The sequence below is a fragment of the Ictidomys tridecemlineatus genome, chromosome 11 (genome assembly GCF_052094955.1).
Source record: "Ictidomys tridecemlineatus isolate mIctTri1 chromosome 11, mIctTri1.hap1, whole genome shotgun sequence".
Taxonomy (NCBI): Eukaryota; Metazoa; Chordata; class Mammalia; order Rodentia; family Sciuridae; genus Ictidomys; species Ictidomys tridecemlineatus.
Genome location: NC_135487.1, coordinates 116710204 through 116730747, shown reverse-complemented (window position 1 = coordinate 116730747; position 20544 = coordinate 116710204). Strand labels below are relative to the sequence as shown.

The 20544-nt window shown below is 46.8% G+C and overlaps 4 protein-coding genes across 10 annotated transcripts; 2 read left to right on the top strand and 2 right to left on the bottom strand.

The window, feature by feature from the left end:
* Positions 1 to 29: 29 nt before the first annotated feature.
* Positions 30 to 3646, top strand: Fcer1g (Fc epsilon receptor Ig). 2 transcript variants are annotated; one of them, XM_021721141.3, is made up of 5 exons: positions 30 to 113; positions 2434 to 2525; positions 2678 to 2713; positions 3121 to 3141; positions 3282 to 3646. In XM_021721141.3, exons 1-5 carry the CDS (start codon positions 98 to 100, stop codon positions 3342 to 3344), a joined length of 228 nt encoding a protein of 75 aa, XP_021576816.1. In that variant the 5' UTR covers positions 30 to 97; the 3' UTR covers positions 3345 to 3646. The 2 variants fall into 2 exon arrangements, with proteins under 2 accessions (XP_021576816.1, XP_005341904.1); XM_005341847.5 differs by lacking the exon at positions 30 to 113 and adding an exon at positions 120 to 572.
* A 2667-nt stretch (positions 3647 to 6313) lies between these two features.
* On the bottom strand, positions 6314 to 7697 carry Apoa2 (apolipoprotein A2). The gene is made up of 4 exons (XM_021721139.3): positions 7549 to 7697; positions 7304 to 7378; positions 6901 to 7033; positions 6314 to 6531 (listed from the first exon to the last, which is right to left on the bottom strand). Exons 2-4 carry the CDS (start codon positions 7353 to 7355, stop codon positions 6411 to 6413), a joined length of 306 nt encoding a protein of 101 aa, XP_021576814.1. The 5' UTR covers positions 7356 to 7378; positions 7549 to 7697; the 3' UTR covers positions 6314 to 6410.
* Positions 7698 to 9767: 2070 nt separating this feature from the next.
* Positions 9768 to 16841, top strand: Tomm40l (translocase of outer mitochondrial membrane 40 like). Of its 3 annotated transcripts, none has more exons than XM_005341852.5 (10): positions 9768 to 9912; positions 10129 to 10376; positions 10657 to 10724; positions 11023 to 11115; positions 11383 to 11484; positions 11634 to 11739; positions 11940 to 12062; positions 12164 to 12240; positions 12451 to 12553; positions 12691 to 16841. In XM_005341852.5, exons 2-10 carry the CDS (start codon positions 10262 to 10264, stop codon positions 12828 to 12830), a joined length of 927 nt encoding a protein of 308 aa, XP_005341909.1. In that variant the 5' UTR covers positions 9768 to 9912; positions 10129 to 10261; the 3' UTR covers positions 12831 to 16841. The 3 variants fall into 3 exon arrangements, with proteins under 3 accessions (XP_005341909.1, XP_077883270.1, XP_077883271.1); XM_078027144.1 differs by having other exon boundaries at positions 11302 to 11484; XM_078027145.1 differs by having other exon boundaries at positions 9808 to 9985; positions 11302 to 11484.
* On the bottom strand, positions 13400 to 20038 carry Nr1i3 (nuclear receptor subfamily 1 group I member 3). 4 transcript variants are annotated; one of them, XM_078027140.1, is made up of 9 exons: positions 19814 to 20038; positions 19298 to 19437; positions 18113 to 18243; positions 16335 to 16504; positions 15989 to 16128; positions 15030 to 15175; positions 14820 to 14936; positions 14526 to 14646; positions 13400 to 13661 (listed from the first exon to the last, which is right to left on the bottom strand). In XM_078027140.1, the coding sequence occupies exons 2-9, from the start codon at positions 19429 to 19431 to the stop codon at positions 13532 to 13534; spliced, it is 1089 nt and encodes a 362-aa protein (XP_077883266.1). In that variant the 5' UTR covers positions 19432 to 19437; positions 19814 to 20038; the 3' UTR covers positions 13400 to 13531. The 4 variants fall into 4 exon arrangements, with proteins under 4 accessions (XP_077883266.1, XP_077883267.1, XP_077883269.1 ...); XM_078027141.1 differs by having other exon boundaries at positions 14820 to 14933; XM_078027143.1 differs by having other exon boundaries at positions 14526 to 14631; positions 14820 to 14933.
* Positions 20039 to 20544: the final 506 nt, after the last annotated feature.

Here is a 20544-nt window from a genome sequence, read left to right as displayed (position 1 = left end):
TTCCTGCTCATCTCCACCCCTCTGCTGACTCTTGCCCTTTCCACTTCTCTATTCCTCATTTCCTCTTTTTCCCTCAGTTCCCTCTGCGTTAATCTCAATGTCCACACAAAATGGTAAGCTCCTTAATCAAGACTGGGTATAAAGTTTCAGGTGGTAGGGGTTAAGAGTATAGAGGGAATCTTGAGGGGCAGTTTATCAAGTCAGTTTATCAAATGTGTGTCTATGAACAGGGGCGGAGTGAAAGATGGCAGTGTAGATAGCCTTTCCCAAGCTTGAGAGTCCCCTCGTTCGGTGGGCTGAGGTTGGTCATCGAAGGGCTGAATCTTAGAGTCCAGATCCTCTAGCTCCCCTAGTTAGCCCTTCCGGGAGCCGCCCAGTCTCTAGTGCAGGAAGGGGAAGGGGCCAAAATGTGGGGGAAGGCGTGGCAGGAAGGGGGGAACTCTGTGGTCAGGGAACTGTTCGAAGAGCACAGCTGCGCAGTGCTGTCAGCGCCCGATCCCAGCTCTCGGCTCCTCAGCCCAAGATGATTCCAGCAGTGATCTTGCTCTTACTCCTTTGGGTTGAACAAGCAGGTGAGAGTGTGGTGAGCGTCACTGCGCTGGGCCTCAGTGTGGGAATCAAGAGCATATATGGGAGGGCTCTAGTCAGGGACAGAATGAGGGAGGCCAGTGGGAGGCATGTGGGCACCGGGCTGAGATACAGAGACCCTGAGTCTGGTCCTATCCAGGGCACTAGTCATGGTTTCTTTGATTTTAGTCCCTTTCCAACCTTATTCCAGACTGACTTCAGGATGGCTTTGAGACTGTCAGTTTGGCAGGAAAAGCAGGTGTTTGTTTAGTACGAAGAGCTGGTCCTCAGTGTGGGAATCAAGGGCATGTATGAGAGGGCTCCATTTTCCCTGATCAGCATTATTTTTGTGGTGTCCTTGGTTTTGTCCAGGGGAAGTTGGTCTGTAGTTAATTATAAATATACAAAACTCCCTTTTAGAGAGCAGAGACCTGTCTTTGGACTTAGGAGCAAGACAAGGGGTATTCAAGATAAATAGGCATGATAGCTGTTTCGGTGGATCATCACTACAGCACGAGCTGATAGGAAGGTGGGCCATATGAAATGCCTGTTTCTAGAGACCTGAGCATCAGCGGAGAAATAGAGGCACAAATAACAAGGTTCTAGCTCTAAGACTCTAGTCAATTGAAAAACTCTCACTTTTTGCTTACTTTGGGTTGTCTATGCTATGAGGGTGTGTCTGTTCTGAACAGAGGTTGTGTCAGTTGGGGAGGAAGGAGTTGGTTAACTTTAAGGAAACTGGAGAAATTGAATGAGTCCCACCAACCCAGTTGAGGTGGAGAAAAAGGATTAAGTGAGCCACTTATCTGCTGTCATGGGATGGAGAGGGAGGCCAGAGCTCCAGGGCATAGGAAAAGCTTTGGAGGCAGAAAATACTAGATTTCAGTTCCAGTCTCTTGCTTAACTGTGGCCCTGAATGAGTTACTTAGCTTTTCCGAAAGCCTGGGTTTCATCATCCATAAAACGGCAGTGACGTTTCCTTCACAGGGTAGTTTTGAGATTTATGTAATATTGTGCATGTGTTACAGAATAAAAAGTATTTTACTGATGTCAGTACTTGGCCCATATTAGTCAGATGCATCCCATCAGTTCTGATACAGGCTGGGAACAGTCTTGGAAGCCCAGATCCTATGTGATTTTTTTTTTTTTTTTAATCATACAAAACTTCCCCTCCGAGAGGCTCACAGTGAGTAACAGGGCAGAGTAGCAGAAGGAAGAATTCATATTTTGCATTTAATTTGGGATCATTCCCTTGAGCCTGTAGTCATTTCCCCAGCTCCATGTGCAGAGCCAGTGGCAGGCATAGGAAAGTGGATACTTTGTTTTTGGCATATTTAAGTATCTTGTGAGACAGAAAGCAATGAGGCTGGGAGATGACCAATAATAGAGTAATTGCCTTCCCTCCCTTCCCCAGCTCACATCCTTCCTGTCCAGCTCTCAGCCACAGGTCACAGGACTTAGCGGAGACACTCTTGTGGTTTCTTAAGCTGAAATTTGCCACTGCCTCTCTATCACCCTCCCCCGCTGGGCTGAGGTTTTAGTCTCAGCCCAGTGAACTTAGACCTGTCCTTGAGAATAGATGAAGCGCTCAATGGAACCCAAAGAACCACAGTGCTAAAGAGGTTTGGGGTTAAGGGGAAAGTCTTCAACTCTTAAACCATGTAAGTCCTACTGCAATAGAACTTTTTATTCTATCCCTACTCTCTGGTAAGGGAGAATAGAGAAAAGTAAGAAAAATAGGAGTCCAGAAAGGACCATAGAGTTTCTTTCCTAAAAGGGATCCCCTCTAAGTCTCTCCCTTCTCTCCTCTGAGCACGAGATCCCACCACCATGTCCCTGACCCCCTGGTACCCTCTGTCCCCTCAGAGGCCCTGGGAGAGCCTCAGCTCTGCTATATCCTGGACGCCATCTTGTTCTTATATGGTATTGTCCTCACCCTGCTCTATTGTCGACTCAAGGTAAGGCAAAGTGGGGTGAGGGCAAGAAGGAGAAATGGGAGGATGGCAGCAGTGTGGAATGGAGGAAGGGGAACCCAAGGGGTTCTCCCACTTGGAGGGAAGGGGATGGGCCTCTAATTTCCTCTTCACGGATTACCTTTCCTCCACTCCAGCTCCAGGTTCGAAAGGCAGCTATAGCCAACTATGAGGTATGGACCTTCCCACATGTGGGTGTTGATAATTTTTCAGACTCTGCCCTTCTAGAGTTAGGGTCTGAGTCCTCTGGGAGAGCATGCATCTCTTGTACTGATCTGTATACACCTTAGCACCTTACCTTATTTACCCTGCCAGCTGGCCAAGCCACAAGTAAAATGTCTGGCAGGTAACAGGGAAGAGTCAAGCACAGGGTGATAATGAATGCATGAGAGTTGTGTGTTATTTGTGTTTGTATCCATGTTGGCAAATGTGTATTCATGTCCCTATCATGTGAATGACCTCCAGAGTTAGGCAGCTAACTCTGACCCTGACCCAGATACTCCCTGGGTGGGAAAGCAGATGCTGAAGAGCCCTCAAAGAGATATGGGTCTGTAATGCCTTGCCTCTTTCCTCTCTGCAGAAATCAGATGGTGTTTACACGGTGAGTGAGCCTGATTGTCCCCCCTCAGAATCAGCAAAAGAGGGTGGGGTTTGGGGTGACCTTGGGCCAAGGTCTGTGGGGTGGGTGGGGCTTCTTGGGTGAGATCAAACCCCTGACCATTCTTTGACTCCCACCTTCAGGGCCTGAGCACCCGGACCCAGGAGACATATGAGACTCTGAAGTATGAGAAACCACCTCAATAGCTTTAGATATCCTTGGTCACATCTTTCTGTGGCTTCCAGTTCACCTCCCAGCCCTTATGGTCAGCATTGTATATGCCTCCACACTCTTAATGCCAACTGACCTTATCCCTATAATGATGCCAGGCCCCATGTTAATGTACACCAGCGATTTCTCCTCCCATTTAAAGACTTATGCTCAGATGCTCTTCAATGTGTTTATTTTCTAGTCTTACTCCCTTGCCCAACCATTCTTCCCTTCCCCCTCCCCAACTCTTGTTAAACAATGGGAAGGGAGATCCTCAATAAAGCTGCCACAGATTGTACTCTATCTGTTCATTCATTTATCTTATATTTATATTATCTTATATTTATTCAGCCTCTACTAGGCACTAGGAAGGATACTGAAGATGTAGTTTTGAGTAAGGCAAACTCAGTTTAATGAACTTTAAAGCTACTTTGCTCAAACAAGGAATGAATGCTGATTGTAGCTGGGGGAGGGATGAGACCTTTGACCCCCAGATGCTCTGAGATAGAGCTAGAGCAGGGAGTATGCTCCCTACATACCACTCTGCTGGGAATGTAGCCATGTTTGGAGACATCAGAACCTAAGAAATGACATCTGCACACAATGTGGCCTTCTGTGTCTGAAAATTGACAATTGTTGGATTGTGGGGGAGCCTGTCTGTGCAATCCCAGATTTTTACCAATCCAGATATGTACCAATCCAGTATATGCATATGGGAATTAGCACAGTTGAAAAGCCAACCATGCAGGAAAAAAATGGGATAACCAGGGTTGTGTGAAGCTCCTAATAGAAGGTTTTCTAGAAAGAGTGATTTTAAGGGGAATTCTAAGGTAAGAGGAACTTTTAAGAGCCAGATGCAGTGGTGTACTACTATAATCCCAGTGACTCAGGAAGCTGAGGCAGGAGAATCAAAAGTTTGAGGCCACGGCTGGGGCTATATCTCAGTTGGTAGAGTGCTTGCCGCGCATGCACAAAGCCCTGGGTTCAATCCCCAGCACTCAAAAAAAAAAAAAAAGTAAAAAAGTAAAAAAAGTTTGAGGCTAGCCTGGGCAATTTAGCAAGATCAAAAGGTTCAGGAATGTAGGTCAGTTCAATCCCTAGTAGCACATACACACATAGAGAAAGGGACCTTAGAGAAATGGCCAAATAGGGATTAAAGACAGGTAAGGCAAAGGGAAGCAAATTGGGCCCAGATAAGTAGTCATCTCCCCCAAGCCCACGGGTGAGTGACCAAGGAATCCCGTGTTTGTGCCTGTTCTGTTTCCAGAACTGCCAGAAAGCTCTGCCTGGAAGTATTTAAACTTCCTGAGATGCTGCCAGTTCTACCTTTAACCCAGCAGGCATTCTTGAATGGGTCTAGGGTCCCCAAGCTTCCAGCAACCCCTTGTGCCAAGCAATACTTTGTACTGGTAGTAACTTATGCTTCTCAAACTATTTTTCAGTTGTACCATTTGATTCACTTGTCAACTCCTAAGGAAATTCAGGCTTTTTGAAATTAACTTGTCCAAATTGTCACCTTGCAAATAACAGACTAATAAATCTTTGTTTCTGCACACTTTACCTCATGAGAAAAGGTAGATATTTTGAAAGAAAAGGGTAGGGGAATAATTATGAATGGTGAGAGTCTTGATGCCAGATTAAGGAGGTTGATCAATATATAGAATAAATTGAAGCCATCTCCAGTCTCCTGGAGAAAGATGACTTCAGATGCTGTATGTAAAATGAGCCAAGACAGGGAAATAACTGTTATAATGAATTAATTAATTTGGTACCGGGTATTGAACCTGGGGCACTCTACCACTAAGCTACAAACCCAGTCCTTTTTAGTTTTTATTTTGAGACAGGGTCTTGCTAAATTGGTGAGGTTGGTCTCAAACTTGTGATCCTCCTACTTCAGCCTTCCAAGTAGCTAGACATACAGAGAAAATAACTTTCTTAAAAAATATTTGTTTTTTAGGTGTAGATGGGCACAACACAATGCCTTTTTTTTTGTGTGTGGTGCTGAGGATTGAACCGGGGTCCCACCTGTCCTAGGGGAATGCTCTACCGCTGAGCCACAATCCCAGCCCCGAGAAAATAACTTTTAAAGGAGGAGGCTAAGGTTGTAGTTCAGTGGTAGAGTACTTGTCTAGTATGTGTGAATCCCTGGTTTGATTCCTTATACTATAAATAAATAAAATAAGAATTCATTTTTATTGGAAAAGGCCTCATTTTAGAACTGTATATCTCCCCCTATCAAAAACCCAACCTGATTTCCATTTTCATTTAATCCAGGTATCACAGCATCTCTTATATCCCATGTCCACCAAGTTAGATAACTGTCAGGCCTTTAAATGGCTACCAGTTCCAGGCTCTAAGATGGTTACTAGGCCAGTTCTTTGAATAGTGCCCGGATAATGGTAGGGGAAGGGCTTGGAATGGGTCCAAGCTTTCAGAGGTTTTGAAAGGAGGGAAGAATTAGAACACTTTTAGGGAAAGGAGTGAAACTAGGGTTTCTCTTTTATTGTGAGATGGAGAAACAAGAGTATTCTCCTTACTCATAAGGAAAGAAAGGGTCTTGGGTCACACCATTGGGCTCATTTTGAGGAAGATATTTTTCTCTTTCTAGAACGGTTAAGGGGAAATTCTGAAGGATGCCCTCATTTCCTGTAATTTTCAGAAGTCTAGGGATTGGGTTTATGAATCCTTCCTTTCTCTCACAGTTCCATGTCCTATACAGTGGCACTATCACTCCACGGCAGAGCCATGCCTGGGATGTGGGAGATTCCCTGGGCTTGAGGAAGAATCACAGGCACACCACACACCACTGCTATATCATTTCAATCATTTGTCTCTTCAACCCTTTCTCCATCCCTCCACACCCAAACCCTTCTCCTTTTAAAAGCAGATTTATCTTTTTTTCTTCTTTCCACTCCTCCCCAACTCTGCTACTTCTCCCAGTCACCTGAACACACGAGACTCACAATTTGATTCCTTCCACATTTATTGTAGAAAATGGGGAGTTGGCAGGGAGAGGGACACTAGGCCTGGTCCCTGGGGTTGGAAGAAATGGTACGGTCTCCTCACTGCTCAGCAGGCTGTGTTTTTTTGAGGTCCATGAAATTGCTCAAGAAGTTAATCAGATCAGTTCCAGCCTTCTTGACCAGGGGTGTCAGCTCTTCCTGCGTCTTTTCAAAGTAAGCCCTGGATAGGGGAGGGATTAGAGGTCAGTGTGAAGAAATCTAATGACTGGCAGGGAGGAGCCTTGTTGGTGATGAGAAGGAGCAAAATGAACTAGGTCCCTCCTGCCATGGCAAAGCACCTAGTAGGAGAATCAAGCCCGCCACTGGACAGAGCAATAGACTCTAGAGGTTGAAATTCAGGGACCACTTCCTATTGCCCCTATCTATCCAAAAGGTACACACGATCTATGAGCAATGGAAGAATTTTTCTCCCCAGTTTAAGCTTAATCCTTCTTAACCTCCACCCCTGAGTCAGTCTCCTGTAAGGCCTTCCATCTTCTGTTCCTTCTCTCCACTGTCCCACCTCCAAACCCTTACCCCTGACACTTACTTGGCCTGGGCTTGAAGCTCTGGGCCCTTGGCCTTCTCCACCAGGTCCTTGCCATAGTCCGTCACAGTCTGGAGGTACTGAGAGAAAAGGCTCTGCAGAGTTGGCTCCTCAGCCTGTCTCCGAACCAAAGCCCCTAGAAACATAGGCACACTTTTCTCAGCTGGGTCCCCAGCAATGAGTCCTGGTCTCCCACCATACCTCTGCCATTCTCCACCCCAGCTCTCAGCCCCCTTTCCAAATAGATATATAGACAAATCTTTGGATATATATATTTTTTTCTTTCTGGACTTCAGAGAGGAAAGCTCTGTGGTTGCCAGACTGAGGCATAGGAACACAGAAAATGGGTAGCGAGGACCACCATCTCCTGTTCTTCTTTGTCCCCCTCCCTCCATATCATACCCACCTTCAAGGCTACAGATGGTAAGGAGAAGCACAGTCATTGCAAGCAGCTTCATCGTGGTGACAGTAGAAAGGTGGCCTAGAATATAGTGCTGGTGGTGAGGAAGGGTGATGAAGCCAAATGGGCTTCACCCCCTCCCCAGGGAATCTCACATCCAGATGCCCTCTCCACCCTGGTTCCCTTCCTTTCCACCATCAAAGCCCAGTCCTCTTCACATGCTGCCCACAGCTCTTACTCTCTCACCGTACCTACTCAGCGTCTCTGTCTTTGGTGTCTGTTGCTGGCCTGGCTGGAAAGGCAGGGGCTATATATATACCTGTCCATTTCACCACCCCCTGTCAGGTGATAGAGATTCTGGGGAGATATTGGGGGAGGGACCATGTTGAAGTAAACAGATTGGAGAAATGGGGGAGGAGAGGACAAGAAATGAGGAACTCATGGCAATGAAATGAGAAGCAGAGGGTACAGGCCTTAGTGAAGGGCAAAAGTGTACACATCCATCTGTTTAAGATTGACTCTTTTGGGATCTGGGGCTAGTTATCTTTGGATTTGTATGCAGTGGGGAAGCAAGATTTCTAATCATTTCTCTGGAAAGCTCTGACATCAAACCCTTGATCCTTGATCTTTTTATCTCTCTTCTGAGTAAATTTCATCTCCCCAACCCTACTTGTCTTCACTGCAACTTTGAAGATAAGTATTGGGGAAAAGAATAAAAGAAAAAAAAAAGCAATTGAAATTAGGGGCAGTAGTGGAGGGAATGGGGGTTAGGAGAATGAGAGTCAGGGTCAGAGGGCAGGTGTGATTGACTCTGTCCTTTTTCAGTTAATGTATAATGAGACAGGGGGAGAAAACAACCCAGGGCCCAGAATGGCCCTCCTGGTTGCTGATCAATGAGCATACCTTTCCCCCAATAAAAACAAATTCAGAAAACAGCCTCTGCCCTTCCCCTCTCAGGTGGAGAGCTCTGGCAGGAAAAGACACAAGAGGCTCCTGCTAGGATAAGGGTTGAATATACCTGGTCATCTGACTGCCTTATCAGTTCAAGGCAGTGGTCAGTCAATATTGAATTAGCAGGGGCCATAGAATACCTATGGCCAAGGTCCTGGCCCTTGTCCCAGCCCTAATTAAGGGGAGGGGGGGTTACATTCCTAGGCTCAAAGCATTTCAGTAGAATTAGCTAACTAGATACCAGAAGCATTTGTATCTTCCACCCTATTGCCCTCAAAGTTTGCTCCCTAGGTATGTGGAACATTCCTGAAAGATGGGACTGAGTGGTGGGAGCTAGTGAGAAAGGTAGGGAACAAAGGCTAAAAAATTTTATTCCGTTTTCAATTATTCTCCAGTAGAGCTCATAGTTCTTGAGTGTAGTCTATTGCTTGCCCCTGGCCCTAAGGCAGGGCACATTTGTGGTCTGGAAACTTATTCCTAGGTTTTATTTGTTCACCTTGCCTGAAAAAAAAAAAAAAGAACTATAGAGGTACCTGTTTTTGTTGTTGTTGTTATTTTGGGGGGCGTGACCAGGGGCGCTTAACCACTGAGCCACATTCCCAGGCCTTTTTTGTGTTTTATTTAGATACAGGTCTAACTGAGTTGCTTAGGGCTTCACTAAGTTTCTGAGCTGGCTTTGAATTTGCCATCCTCCTGCCTCAGACTCCCGAGTCTCTGAGCTTAGATGGTATTTTAAGGAATAGTTCTGCTCAGAGCCTGCTCCTCTACCCCAAACTGTCACACACCCATTTCCTTTCTTTACCGAGAGGGGACACTCCTGAGAGGTGTAGACCTCTAGAAGATGAGGGGGTTTGTGTCTGGGGAAGAGCTGTGCTTATGCGTCATTTAGAGGCGGGCTGTGGAGGGCTGTGGATTCAATGGGGATGTGGGGCATGATATGAACTAGGTTCGAAAGAAGTCTTCAGGATCATTCCTCCATCATTCGTCACTAAACACAAAATCTGAGTTGGGTGTGGTGGCGCACGTTTGTAATCACAGTTACTCCAGAGGCTAAGACTGGAGGATCACAAGTTCAGCTTCGTCAACTAATCGAGTCCTATCTCAAAAAAAATTAAAAAAAAAAAAAGTTGGGGATGTAGTTCAGTGGTAGAGCTCCCGAGGGTTCAATCCCTAATACCAAAAATAAAACAGCCTCCAGGCTGTAGTTTCACTTTTTTCGTGGCCGGTGCAAGGAGTTTCAGTGGCCCAAGCGACAAGATACTCCCTCTAGTGGCTTGAACGTTCACAAGTTTATCTCGACCTTGGAGAGGCAGGGCAATCTAAGGCCTTCTGCTGAAGTCTAAGAAACCACCAATCAAATCCCGCTGGCCTCCGCCCCGCCAGGGTGAAGCTCTCCGGCTGCCATGCCTGCCACTCTTTTGCTTCCTTCTTTCTCATTGGCGACTAGGAGATCGAAGTGCCTTTTTTCCCACCCATTGGGCGGGACCGAACCAGGAGAGGGTTGGGTCTTAGGTAGTTTCCTTTGCCCGGTTCCAAGATGGCGCTCATGGCCACTCGGGAAATGCAACGTGAAGCCGAAGCTTTGCCATTAACCAAGATGGCTGCCCCCATCAAGATGACCGGGGTGTGCCGGGGGGAAAGGGACCACAGGATGGTCTGAGATGGTAAGGGCTACTGTTCTATTGCGGGCCTGCCCTCAGGGCGTGGGAATGAAGATTAGAAAGACTAGGAATCCAGGTGAGGTCTGTGGTGGGGGTTAGGATTAGAAAATGGGAGCGAGGACAGGGGTGACAGGTGGGGGTGAGGGATCAAAGATGGGGTGGGAGTGTGCCTAGGGTTCTATCTCTCCATCGGTGCTCTCCTCATTCTTCCTGTTCCAGGACTAGCATTCGATCATGTGGAAGTTTCTGAGACTGGGGAGCCTGATGATGGGGGGTGGGGCCCGTGGGGGGTAGAGGAAGCCAGAATCCTTTCCCAGGCTAACCCGGGCCCCTCCCTGTCCTCTGGACTAAAATGGGTAATACTTTGGGCCTGGCACCGATGGGGAGTATGCCCCGCCGAAGCCCCCGCCGAGAGGAACCTCTACCCAACCCTGGGAGCTTCGATGAGCTGCACCGGCTATGCAAAGGTGAGAACTCTGTCATTTGGATCTCAAGTTGAAGGGGCGGAGGAAGGGAGGGTCTTGAAACCTGATGTCCTGTGATGGGAACAGAAAAGGGGAAATCACAGCTGCGGCATTCAGTTCAGGGAGAATCAGGTGCCCAAATGAAGTAGAACATTTCGTTTGAGGAGTTGAAAGGAGGTCAATCCCTCCAGTGCTTCATATGGGATTGAAAGGGGAGACTATCTCTTTGGGTAGGGATTCCTTGTCTGTGCTTATTCCTTCCCTTCCCCCCCACCCCTTTCAGATGTATTCCCAGCACAGATGGAGGGAGTGAAGCTCGTTGTCAACAAGGTTCTGAGCAGCCATTTCCAGGTGCTCCCACTTCTCTGTCCCATCCTTACCATTCCTTCGTGCCTATCCTTGGATCCTCCTTTCCTTTTTGCACTCCAGCCTTAGCTAGGCTATGTGGGACAAATGAGGGAGGATGTGGGGTTCTCTTTACCTCCCTTGCCTGCGGGACTTGGTGCTTTAAATCTGTTAACCCACTGCATATGTTGGGATATTTGGGATTCTTAAAAGGCCCCCTGAATGGGGAGAAGATGACGGGTGGGATGAGGTATTGAAATGAAACATGGATGCTCTCTTCCTCCATTGACTCCTCTTTCTGCAGGTGGCTCACACTGTGCACATGAGTGCCCTGGGCTTGCCTGGCTATCACCTTCATGCAGCCTATGCAGGGGATTGGCAGCTCAGCCCCACAGAGGTGAGGGCTCCACATACCTGGGTCCACTCTCTAAAAGCGCACCTGGGACTTAGGTCTGGAGGAGGAGGAAATGTGTGTGTTAAGGGAAGAATTGACAGTAACCAGATTCTGTCTCTTCTGAATGGCAAAGGGTGGGGAAACAATTCTATGAAAAGATGCCAGAGTTTTTCTTTGTGTCTCCACCAGGGGGCGCTGAGTAACCCAGTGTTTGGGTTTAAGTTGAGTAATGCTATCCAGCTCAGCCTTACTGTCTACACTCCTCACCAGGTGTTCCCCACTGTGGTAGGGGATATGGACAGCAGTGGAAGTCTCAACGCCCAGGTCCTACTTCTGTTGGCAGAGCGGCTCCGAGCTAAGGCTGTCTTCCAGGTGACCCACAGTTCCTGCCTCCATCCATCGAGGCACTTCTCTTTCTCCTCTATGGGTATCCTGCCGCGGGGAAGCCAGGGGGAGGATCAGAGGCAATAGTGATTATAAAAAGATGGTTGGAGATTTTACTTCTTGCTCTCTCCACACAGACACAACAGGCCAAATTCCTGACATGGCAGTTTGATGGCGAGTATCGAGGAGATGACTACACAGCCACTCTGACCCTAGGAAATCCTGACCTGATTGGGGAATCGGGTGAGGAGTTGGGACAGGGTTCTTTTGAACCCTAAACAGGGTTCTATTTGCTAATGTTGGACATGCCTCCTCATCTTCTGTACAGTTTGGGAGTTCGAAAAGGAATTTCTGGGGCAGGTTGTAGGAGGGAACTGAGGGTGAAGGAGTAGTCCTCACTATTGTCTCTATGACTGACTCCATGTCTCCTCACTCCCCCACAGTGATCATGGTCGCTCACTTTCTGCAGAGCCTCACTCATCGACTGGTGCTAGGAGGAGAGCTAGTTTATCACCGGCGGCCGGGTGAAGAGGGGGCCATCTTGACTCTGGCTGGGAAGTACTCGGGTATGGGGTGAAGTGGAATGGCAATTCTGACTTTGCTGGGGTCCTTCAAATGCGTCCTACTACAGTAATTCTCCTTTCCCCTTGTATTTTGTTTTTTACAGCTGTACACTGGGTTGCTACATTGAATGTGGGATCTGGTGGGGCCCATGCAAGCTATTACCACAGGGCAAATGAACAGGTGAGCTACTGATCTCATGCCCTATGCTAGCAAGTCAGTTATATAAACTTTTGCTTCTGTAGACAAACAGGCTCTTGCTGGCCTAGTATTCTTCCTACCCACACAGGTATACATTTTCATGGATGTCTTCATTCTGCTGATCCCCTGTCAGGGCCCCTCGGGTCTTCACCAAGACTGAATCCCCCTCTTATCCTTGCCCTTGTTTTTCAGGTTCAGGTTGGAGTGGAGTTTGAGGCAAACACAAGGCTACAAGACACAACCTTCTCCTTTGGTTACCACCTGACTTTGCCCCAGGCCAACATGGTGTTTAGAGGTAAGAGTTATTGTGACAGCATTCAGAAGTGCTGAAGGATCAGGGGATGCAGAGGGAGGGAAGTTCTACCTTATTTTTGCCAACCCTTTTCTCCAAGTCTTGTTCAATAACCTAGTTGATGTTTTCTTTCCCAATAGGCTTGGTGGATAGTAACTGGTGTGTAGGTGCTGTGCTGGAGAAGAAGATGCCCCCGCTGCCCGTCACCTTGGCCCTTGGAGCCTTCCTTAATCATTGGCGCAACAGATTCCATTGTGGCTTCAGCATCACTGTGGGCTGAGGTTGTCCCAGAGCCAGCCCCCACAGCTGGAACCTGAGTCAGGTGTCCTAGGGCCAGAGACTAGGCTCCTCTTCAGAGCCCACCTCGATGGGTGACCTCTAGGTCCTAGGAGCAGAGTGGGGAACAGGACCATACCCTTCTCAAAATTGGCGCTGCCACTGGGTCAGCTGATAAGGCAGTGGTTTGAGGCTCCCACTTCTGCCACCAGCCCCAGTATCATCTTCCCCACGCTCTTGTTGCTCTGGACTAAGGGAGAAGGATTAAGGAATATGTCTGGTTGAACTCCCCCCTTCATTTCCATCTTTGTTTTCCTCTGGATTAAAGCCCCTAGCTCCTTCCTCTCCAGAGCAGAAAAGACTGCATGGGATTAGCTTCCCCATCCTGTTTTCCCATCCCAGAGTCTCCCAAGGCTGAGAAAGTAGGGCTGAAGGGCTAAATTTGGGGCATTGAAAGTGGGACCTACCCATTCCCAGAAGTTTTACCTCTTAGCCTGAGGCTTCTTCTTCTTCATCTTCTATGCATCCAAAGGACAACCTTACCCCCATGGTCACCCCCGAGTACCCCAATGATCGCATGAAGAGGCATTTATTGCTTTAGTCTTTCATTACAATCACTGAACTCCCTTTCTCCTCGTCCTAGCAATTTCCCCTTTCCAGTCCAGTGTGTCCCAAGTAAGCTGGGGAAGAAGACCAGTCTGGGGCTCAGCTGCAGATCTCCTGGAGCAGTGGCATCATAGCAGATAGTCCCTGTATGCGCTGGAGTTGGTAACAGTATGCGTTGTTAATACTCCGGAGTTCAACCAACAGGCCCAGCAACTTTGCATATAGAAACCTTTGAAGGAAGTAGTGGGGTTACCAGGGAAGAGGAAGGAAATAAGACAGCTAGAAGTCTTGTCCTGAGGCCCTGACCCACTGAATTAACCCTCAGTGAGGCTAAGTCTGAACTTTAGAGAAAATCAGGCTCTGATATGAAAATTTGTCAAATGTTCAAAAGTCCCCAAAGGGGTATCTGTCTGATACTATCTTCTCACAATGCCCAGTTTTTCCTGAACTCTGAGGGCCAAGTGTGAAGGAAGCCCCAAGACCTTGCCAGAACTTCAACTGTGTAGAGTCTGAGGGTTTGGCCTTCTAGAGCAAGTTCTAGAAGATGGGTGGGTTGTTCTGTGGTACAAAGTATCCTCCTTCTGGCAAACTGACTTATTGAGGAATGAGTAAGAACAGAAGTTGCACATACCTCAGAGCCCAGATAGATCCTGAATCAGGGACACAAAACTGTGAATGACCCTAACTCCAAGGGAAATGAAAAAATTCAAGGAATTGGCCAAGTGGAGAGACGAGAAAGGGCCAAGGAACAAAAGTGAGCAAGACTCTTAATGGTCCACTTTAGTCTGGAGAAGTTGTAGTGCTAGGTTATAGATGTCATCAATCTCAGGAATGCTATTATAAGAGCCTGTGAGCTACTACTTTGCATCTCTACTGAATAAAAAAAAAATCTGGAAAAAGTAAGATCAAACATCAGTAATAGCAATTTGAATGCTGGAACTATGCAACTGGGATGGCCAGAGGAAAGGACCAGACCCCAAGAGATCTGGTTTGCCAAAGGAAAAGACAGGAAAAGCATTCATCCAGGGTTGAGTGTTTTCCATAACCTCTTCCTTCCCCAGTGCAGCCTCCAAGCTCCCAGGCTCCCACCTACCGATTTCGGGGCCTTGGTTCCTGTTCCTTGATGTAGCTGTCCAGAGTTAGTGCCATCTCCTCTTGCAACTGATCAATCTCTTCTCTCTGGGTAACTCCAGGCCGATCTGTAAGAGAGAGAGCTGGGAAGGACAAGGGGGAGGGGGGAGGCCTGCACAGTGTCCCAGGGTCTGAGGATGATACAGACCCACTCCAAAGGTTTAAAGGCTAGATGGCCATGGATGGATGGATTCAAGGGACCCAGTTTGGGTAGAGATGGTGGGACCAAAGTTTCTGGGCTTTGGGAAATGCTCACCAGGAGAGAAGAGGGCCATGGCAGCCATGAGCACATACTCAGGCTCCTGGAGCTGCAGTCGTTTTAGTGTCCCATGGAAGCGAAATATCAACTCCAAAAATTCTTCCTGAAACCCTACTGTAGGAGATATGAGGCTTAGAGCCTCTAGGTCACCTCACCTCATCCCAGACCACAAGGACACATGCCCCTACTGCTCTAGCACCTTCTCACCATGGACTCCATCTTCCATTGTGTAGCAAAGAGGTCCACACAGGAAGTTTTGTGTTTGGAGACAGAAAGTGGTATTGAGTACAATGTGAGATATTTCCACAGCTGCTCCCTTGAGAAGGGAGATTTGGTCCTCCATGGGCAGGGATCTGTGGAGAACACGAAAAAAAGGGCATTTTAGACAAGTCTGAACTTAGGAGAGGGAGAGGAACTTCCGGTCCTGAGTGACACACTTAAAAACAAACCTGATTTTGAGACCTGGTGCTTGGAAATACTAAGGGGTGTGGTAATTGGTTGAGTGACTTTTTTTTTTTTTTTTTTTTTTAAAGAGAGTGAGAGAGGAGAGAGAGAAAGAGAGAGAATTTTTTATATTTATTTTTTAGTTTTCGGCGGACACAACATCTTTTGTGTGTATGTGGTGCTGAGGATTGAACCCGGGCCGCACGCATGCCAGATGAGCGCACTACCACTTGAGCCACATCCCCAGCCCGGTTGAGTGACTTTTTTATTTTGGGGTGCTGAACCACTGAGCTACATCACCAGCCCTTTTTATTTTCTGTTTTGAAACAGGGTCTCATTAAGTTGCTTAGGCCCTAGCTAAATTGCTGAGGCTGGCCTCGAACTTGCCATCCTCCTGCTTCAACCTCCCAAATTGTTGGGATTACAGGCATGCACCACCATGTGTGATAGGACTCCCCCTACCCTAGTGCTGGGGATTGAATCCAAGGGCTCTCTACCACTGAGCTATACCCCCAGCACTTTTTATTTTGAGACAGTCTACTAAGTTGCTGTGACAGGCTGCAAATTTGCAATCCTTCTTCTTCAACCTCCTGAGTAGCTGGGATTACAAGCATGAGCCACCATGACCAGCTGATCAGTAACTTTTAAAGGTGGGGAGAGATGAAGACGGTATACAATTTATGAAGCCCTTGCTTCATGAGAGATAAGGGAAGATCACTCACCGGAAAAGAGGCAGATCCTTTGTGAACTTGATAATTTGCTGCATCATGAAAGTGTTGATGTCTGCGAAGTGTGTGAGCAGAGGTAGCACAGGGGTCAGGGTAGGCAAGGGCTGATGATGGATGAACAGGTAGGCTGGAGGCTGTAGAGATCAGGATGTGAGCCAGAGTCCCTGGCTCCTAGGGCTTTTGTTGAGGCCTCACCAGCCTTATTTGGAAAGGTTCTTTAGAGGAATTTGCCCAGACTGGGGTTCTGGAGAAGATCTATCCTCTGTTGGTACACAGCCCTCTCCCTTAGGCCACCTCCTAGATACCCTTTTGGTCACTTTCAGCCCTGATCAGTGCTCACCCTGAACTGCACAAACTGGTCAAACATGGTGCCAACATGACGAGTGTGGGCCCCCAGAAGGGTCTGGACCAGCTTTTTCTGCTCCTGACTCAGTTGTGTAGGAGTCTGCTGTGCCCGCCGCTGTGCCTGTTTTGCTCGTCGTAATGCCAGGGCTTCTGCCGACAGTATCACTGTACCAGATGAGATGTAACAAAGCTATTTAGACCAGCAGAGAGCATCTTTCAGCCAGTCCCTGATCTGGGATTCCTCAACCACTCTATACAAGGAAGGATTGGGGAAGGAAGGAGAGTTCCTGAGGCTTCCTTGAACTTGATTGACTCCTAGAGACCTCAAGTGAGGGGAATTCCTGGCCCCTTTCACCAACCTCAGTTACCTGTAAGGCACATGGCAGGAAACAATGCACTGTGGGAAAGGAGGGAAGGATGGAGAGTAAAGTGGGAAAGGTATAAGATGGTTGGCTTTGGGGGGAAATAATTAAGAGGGGCTTAATAAAGTGCTAAGGCAGCACCTTGTGTTTGTATAATATTTTAGCTTTTCATTTCCATGACCAAAATACCTGACATAACTTAGAGGAGAAAACATTTCTTTTGACTCAATTTCAGTCTATGGTTGGCTGGTTCTGTTCTTTGGGATGGAGGCAAGGCAGAACATCATGGCAGAAAAGCTACTCAGCTCATGGCAGCAGGAAGCAGAGAGAGGGAGGAAGGAGATGAGGAAGATAAACCCTTCCAGGGCAGGTTCCCAGTAAGCTACTCCAATTAGGTCCCAACTCCTACAGTTTCTATCACGTCCCAATAGTCCACTCAAATTATTAGTTCCATCAAATGGATTAATCCACTGATGAGGTTCTATTCCTCATGATCCAGTCATTTCCTAAAAGCCCTACCTCTGAACATTACTGCATTGGAAACCGAGACTTCAACACATGAGACTTTGGGGACATTCCAGATCCAAACCATGACACAGCATTATAATTTCAAAGGTTCTGAAGTTAGATTTCACTGGATGAAACAACACTGTGGTAGACAAGGTAAGTATTATTCATATTTTTCAGAAATGTAAATATGCTTAGATTCTAGCAACAGGTCCCGGGTCATAAAATAAGTGATGCAGATTGAATTCAAACCAAGATCTTTTGGTTTATAAATAGTTTTCTTTCCATCCTATTGAAAAGTACTGCAATTGTATGGAAAAAGCAAGAGTTTAGTGTCAGGCAGACTTGAATTTGAATACTGACTGTACAACTTTTTAGCTGGTTGATCTTGGGTAAGTTAATTTCTTTGAGTCCCACTTATATCATCTATTGGGAGCATAGAATAGTTTACCGGGCACAGAGAAAACATTAATTAATTAAAAATTATGGAGCATCTACTAGGTGATAGGCATTATACTCAAGAGATAAAAGAAAAAAGCCGGCCATATGAATACCAAGGGAAGCACTTTTCAGGTAGAGGGAATGAGGAGTGCAAAAGTCCTGGGGAAGAGTGTGATTGGTGGGTTTAAGAAGGGCATTGAAGTCAATGTTATTGGACTGGATTGGGCAAGAGGGAAAGAGGAAATGAAGTCTGAAAGGTGGTATGCAGGAACCAGATCAAGAGATCTTGTACTTTAAAAGAGATGGGGAGCCATTGAGAGTTTTGAGTAGAATAGTGATATCATCTGACGAATTTGAAAAAAAAATTCTTACTGTGCTTGTTAATGCAAAATGTACTATTGGGAACAAAGACAAAGCACAGAGACAGTCAATGGACAACTGGGAAGGTAGGAGACCAACTCACTGTCTTTCCTCATGCCAGCACCTAGACACTTCTGCAACCTGCAGGCCGGGCAGTGGCGCCTCAGGGTCTTGCTGATCTCACAGCTTCCAGCAAAGGGACAGGTGAGACCCGTGCTTTTACTGACTGCTCGTCTGTGAAAGTCAGACATTTTTGTTTTTTTAGTTGTAGATGGACACATACCTTTATTTTATTTATTTTTATGTGGTGCTGAGGATTGAAACCAATGCCTCACACATACTAAGCAAGCACTCTAGACCACTGAGCCATAACCCCAGCCCCAACAGAGACATTTTTTTTTTTAAAGAGAGAGTGAGAGAGGAGAGAGACAGAGAGAGAATTTATTTTTTAGTTCTCGGCAGACACAACATCTTTGTTTGTATGTGGTGCTGAGGATCGAACCCGGGCCGCATGCTAGGTGAGCACGCTACTGCTTGAGCCACATCCCCAGCCCAACAGAGACATTTTTAATTTTTGTGGTACTAGGAATCAAAACCCTCCGGGGGGGGGGGGAGGCCTTAACCACTGAGCTACATACCTAGCCCTTTTTTTTTAATATTTATTTTTTAGTTGTAGTTGGACACGATACTTTTATTTTTATTTATTTTTATGTGGTGCTGAGGAACGAACCCAGGGCCTCACATGTGCTAGGCAAGCACTCTATCACTGAGCCACAATCCCAGCCCCATACCTAGCCCTTTTTATTTTGAGACAGGGTCTAGCTAACTTGCCCAGGCTGGCCAGGAACTTGCCACCCTCCTGTGTCAGCCTCTGTAGCTGGGACTACAAGCTGTCTCCCACCTTCACTCAGCAAAGAACTTCAGGAGTGAATAGAGCACAACACACAGGATCATTGGGGCAAGCCTAGTCAATATAGTATTACCTTAGTGCTTTGCAGTGGGCACATAATAAGTACTCTTGAGACACACACACACACACACACACAGAAAGAGGGGGGGGGAACAAATGGGCTGTGTGCATGGGACAAACATTTGGTCCTCTCTCTTTTATCATGCGGTCAGTTTATACAGTGGTGTGGTTGGCAAGATGTAGAGTGCTAGCCACAGAGTAGTGAGACTTAAATACAGGAGTAATGTAGCTGGACAAGGCTGGGCGTGTGCCAGGGTTTAAAGGCTGACTGATAGGAGCTGGGAACAGGGTTGTTTCTATGGAGGAGGAGGGTCTTACCTGAAGAAACCTTTGCAGCCCTCGCACGTCAGAGCATGGAAATGATAGCCCGTGGCTCGGTCCCCACACACCACACAGTTCCTTGGCTCATCTTCCCCACTAGCCATGATTCCAGGTGTTGGTGTGGCTATCATGGACCCCTGAATGTGAGAAGATTTAGCAGACCGCTCTGAGCCACTTGTGACTTTCTCTTCTTTCTATAGAGCCTCTTTCCAAACCTGCCCTGAACCTGGTCCCAGCACTATTTATACTAAAAGCAAGACAGTTGCTTAAGTCTCTGGCCCTGAACAAAAAGTTTTTTTTTTTTGTTTTTTTTTTTTTAGGTGGTGGTGGTGGTGGGGGGATACTGGGAATTGAACCCAAAAACCAGGAGTATTTTACTATTGAGCTACATCCCCAGGCAGAATTTTGCTAGCTGAAGCTGATTTCAAACTTAAAATCTTTCTATCTCATCCTCCCAAGCTGCTGGGATTACAGGCGTGCACCCCCACACCTGGACCCCAAAAGATTTCTTACCTGCTTCTCTTAGGCAACACACCACAGGCCACAGAATTTGGTGCAGGATGCGTCTTGCCAAATTCCCACAGTGACTCTGCTTTCCTTGTGATCTCAGGAATTAGCAATTATGGTACTTTTCACTACCTGGAAAACAAGGGATGTCTATGTATGTGGCCTCTGGGTGCTCTCAGAGCCCTAGGTAGGTAGGGCACATACTCTGGACCTAGGGCAAAGGCCTGTGTAGGAAGTTTACCAGCATGCCTAAGGTGCTGGTTGGTGGCACATGGGGAGGGTTCCTGGTGGGCGGGACCTTATGACTCATTAGAAGCTGCTTCTTATCAGACTCACCAAGTTTTTTTTCTACTTTTGAGCTTCAGGGTAGATCTGCAGCCTCCTCTATACATGGATCCTGGACAAGCTGTGAGAGAAAGAAAGGGAGAGACAGAGCAAACTTTTCACATGCACTATGTCAGTAGTAAAATTAACTATTTTACTAACAATGATATCTTACAATTATACCAGACTCAGAAAAGTTCTTTTAAAAAAGACTTTAAAATTAGGCTTCAGAAAGAAAGAAAATGGAAGGATGTAATAAAAAAAATTAAGAGCCAGGCAGAAGGGCTGGGTTTGTGGCTCAGTGGGAGAGTGTTTGCCAAGCACATATGAGGCACTGGGTTTGATCCCCAGAGCAACATTAAAAAAAATAAAATAAAATAAAGGTATTGTGTTCATCTACAACTGGAAAAAAA

What these genes read in the sequence shown, in the direction of transcription:
- Fcer1g (XM_005341847.5), top strand. Translation starts at nt 524, where the DNA reads ATGATTCCAGCAGTGATCTTGCTCTTACTCCTTTGGGTTGAACAAGCA. An exon ending in TGCTCTATTGTCGACTCAAG is followed by an intron (nt 2,526 to 2,677) that starts GTAAGGCAAAGT and finishes CCTCCACTCCAG; the next exon opens with CTCCAGGTTCGAAAGGCAGC. An exon ending in CAGCTATAGCCAACTATGAG is followed by an intron (nt 2,714 to 3,120) that starts GTATGGACCTTC and finishes TCCTCTCTGCAG; the next exon opens with AAATCAGATGGTGTTTACAC.
- Apoa2 (XM_021721139.3), bottom strand. Translation starts at nt 7,355, where the DNA reads ATGAAGCTGCTTGCAATGACTGTGCTTCTCCTTACCATCTGTAGCCTT. An exon ending in TACCATCTGTAGCCTTGAAG is followed by an intron (nt 7,034 to 7,303) that starts GTGGGTATGATA and finishes CTATGTTTCTAG; the next exon opens with GGGCTTTGGTTCGGAGACAG. An exon ending in GAGCTTCAAGCCCAGGCCAA is followed by an intron (nt 6,532 to 6,900) that starts GTAAGTGTCAGG and finishes TCCCCTATCCAG; the next exon opens with GGCTTACTTTGAAAAGACGC.
- Tomm40l (XM_078027144.1), top strand. Translation starts at nt 10,262, where the DNA reads ATGGGTAATACTTTGGGCCTGGCACCGATGGGGAGTATGCCCCGCCGA. An exon ending in GAGCTAAGGCTGTCTTCCAG is followed by an intron (nt 11,485 to 11,633) that starts GTGACCCACAGT and finishes CTCTCCACACAG; the next exon opens with ACACAACAGGCCAAATTCCT. An exon ending in ACCACAGGGCAAATGAACAG is followed by an intron (nt 12,241 to 12,450) that starts GTGAGCTACTGA and finishes CTTGTTTTTCAG; the next exon opens with GTTCAGGTTGGAGTGGAGTT.
- Nr1i3 (XM_078027140.1), bottom strand. Translation starts at nt 19,431, where the DNA reads ATGATAGCCACACCAACACCTGGAATCATGGCTAGTGGGGAAGATGAG. An exon ending in TGCTGGCATGAGGAAAGACA is followed by an intron (nt 16,505 to 18,112) that starts GTGAGTTGGTCT and finishes CATCTGGTACAG; the next exon opens with TGATACTGTCGGCAGAAGCC. An exon ending in AAGGATCTGCCTCTTTTCCG is followed by an intron (nt 15,176 to 15,988) that starts GTGAGTGATCTT and finishes TGTTCTCCACAG; the next exon opens with ATCCCTGCCCATGGAGGACC.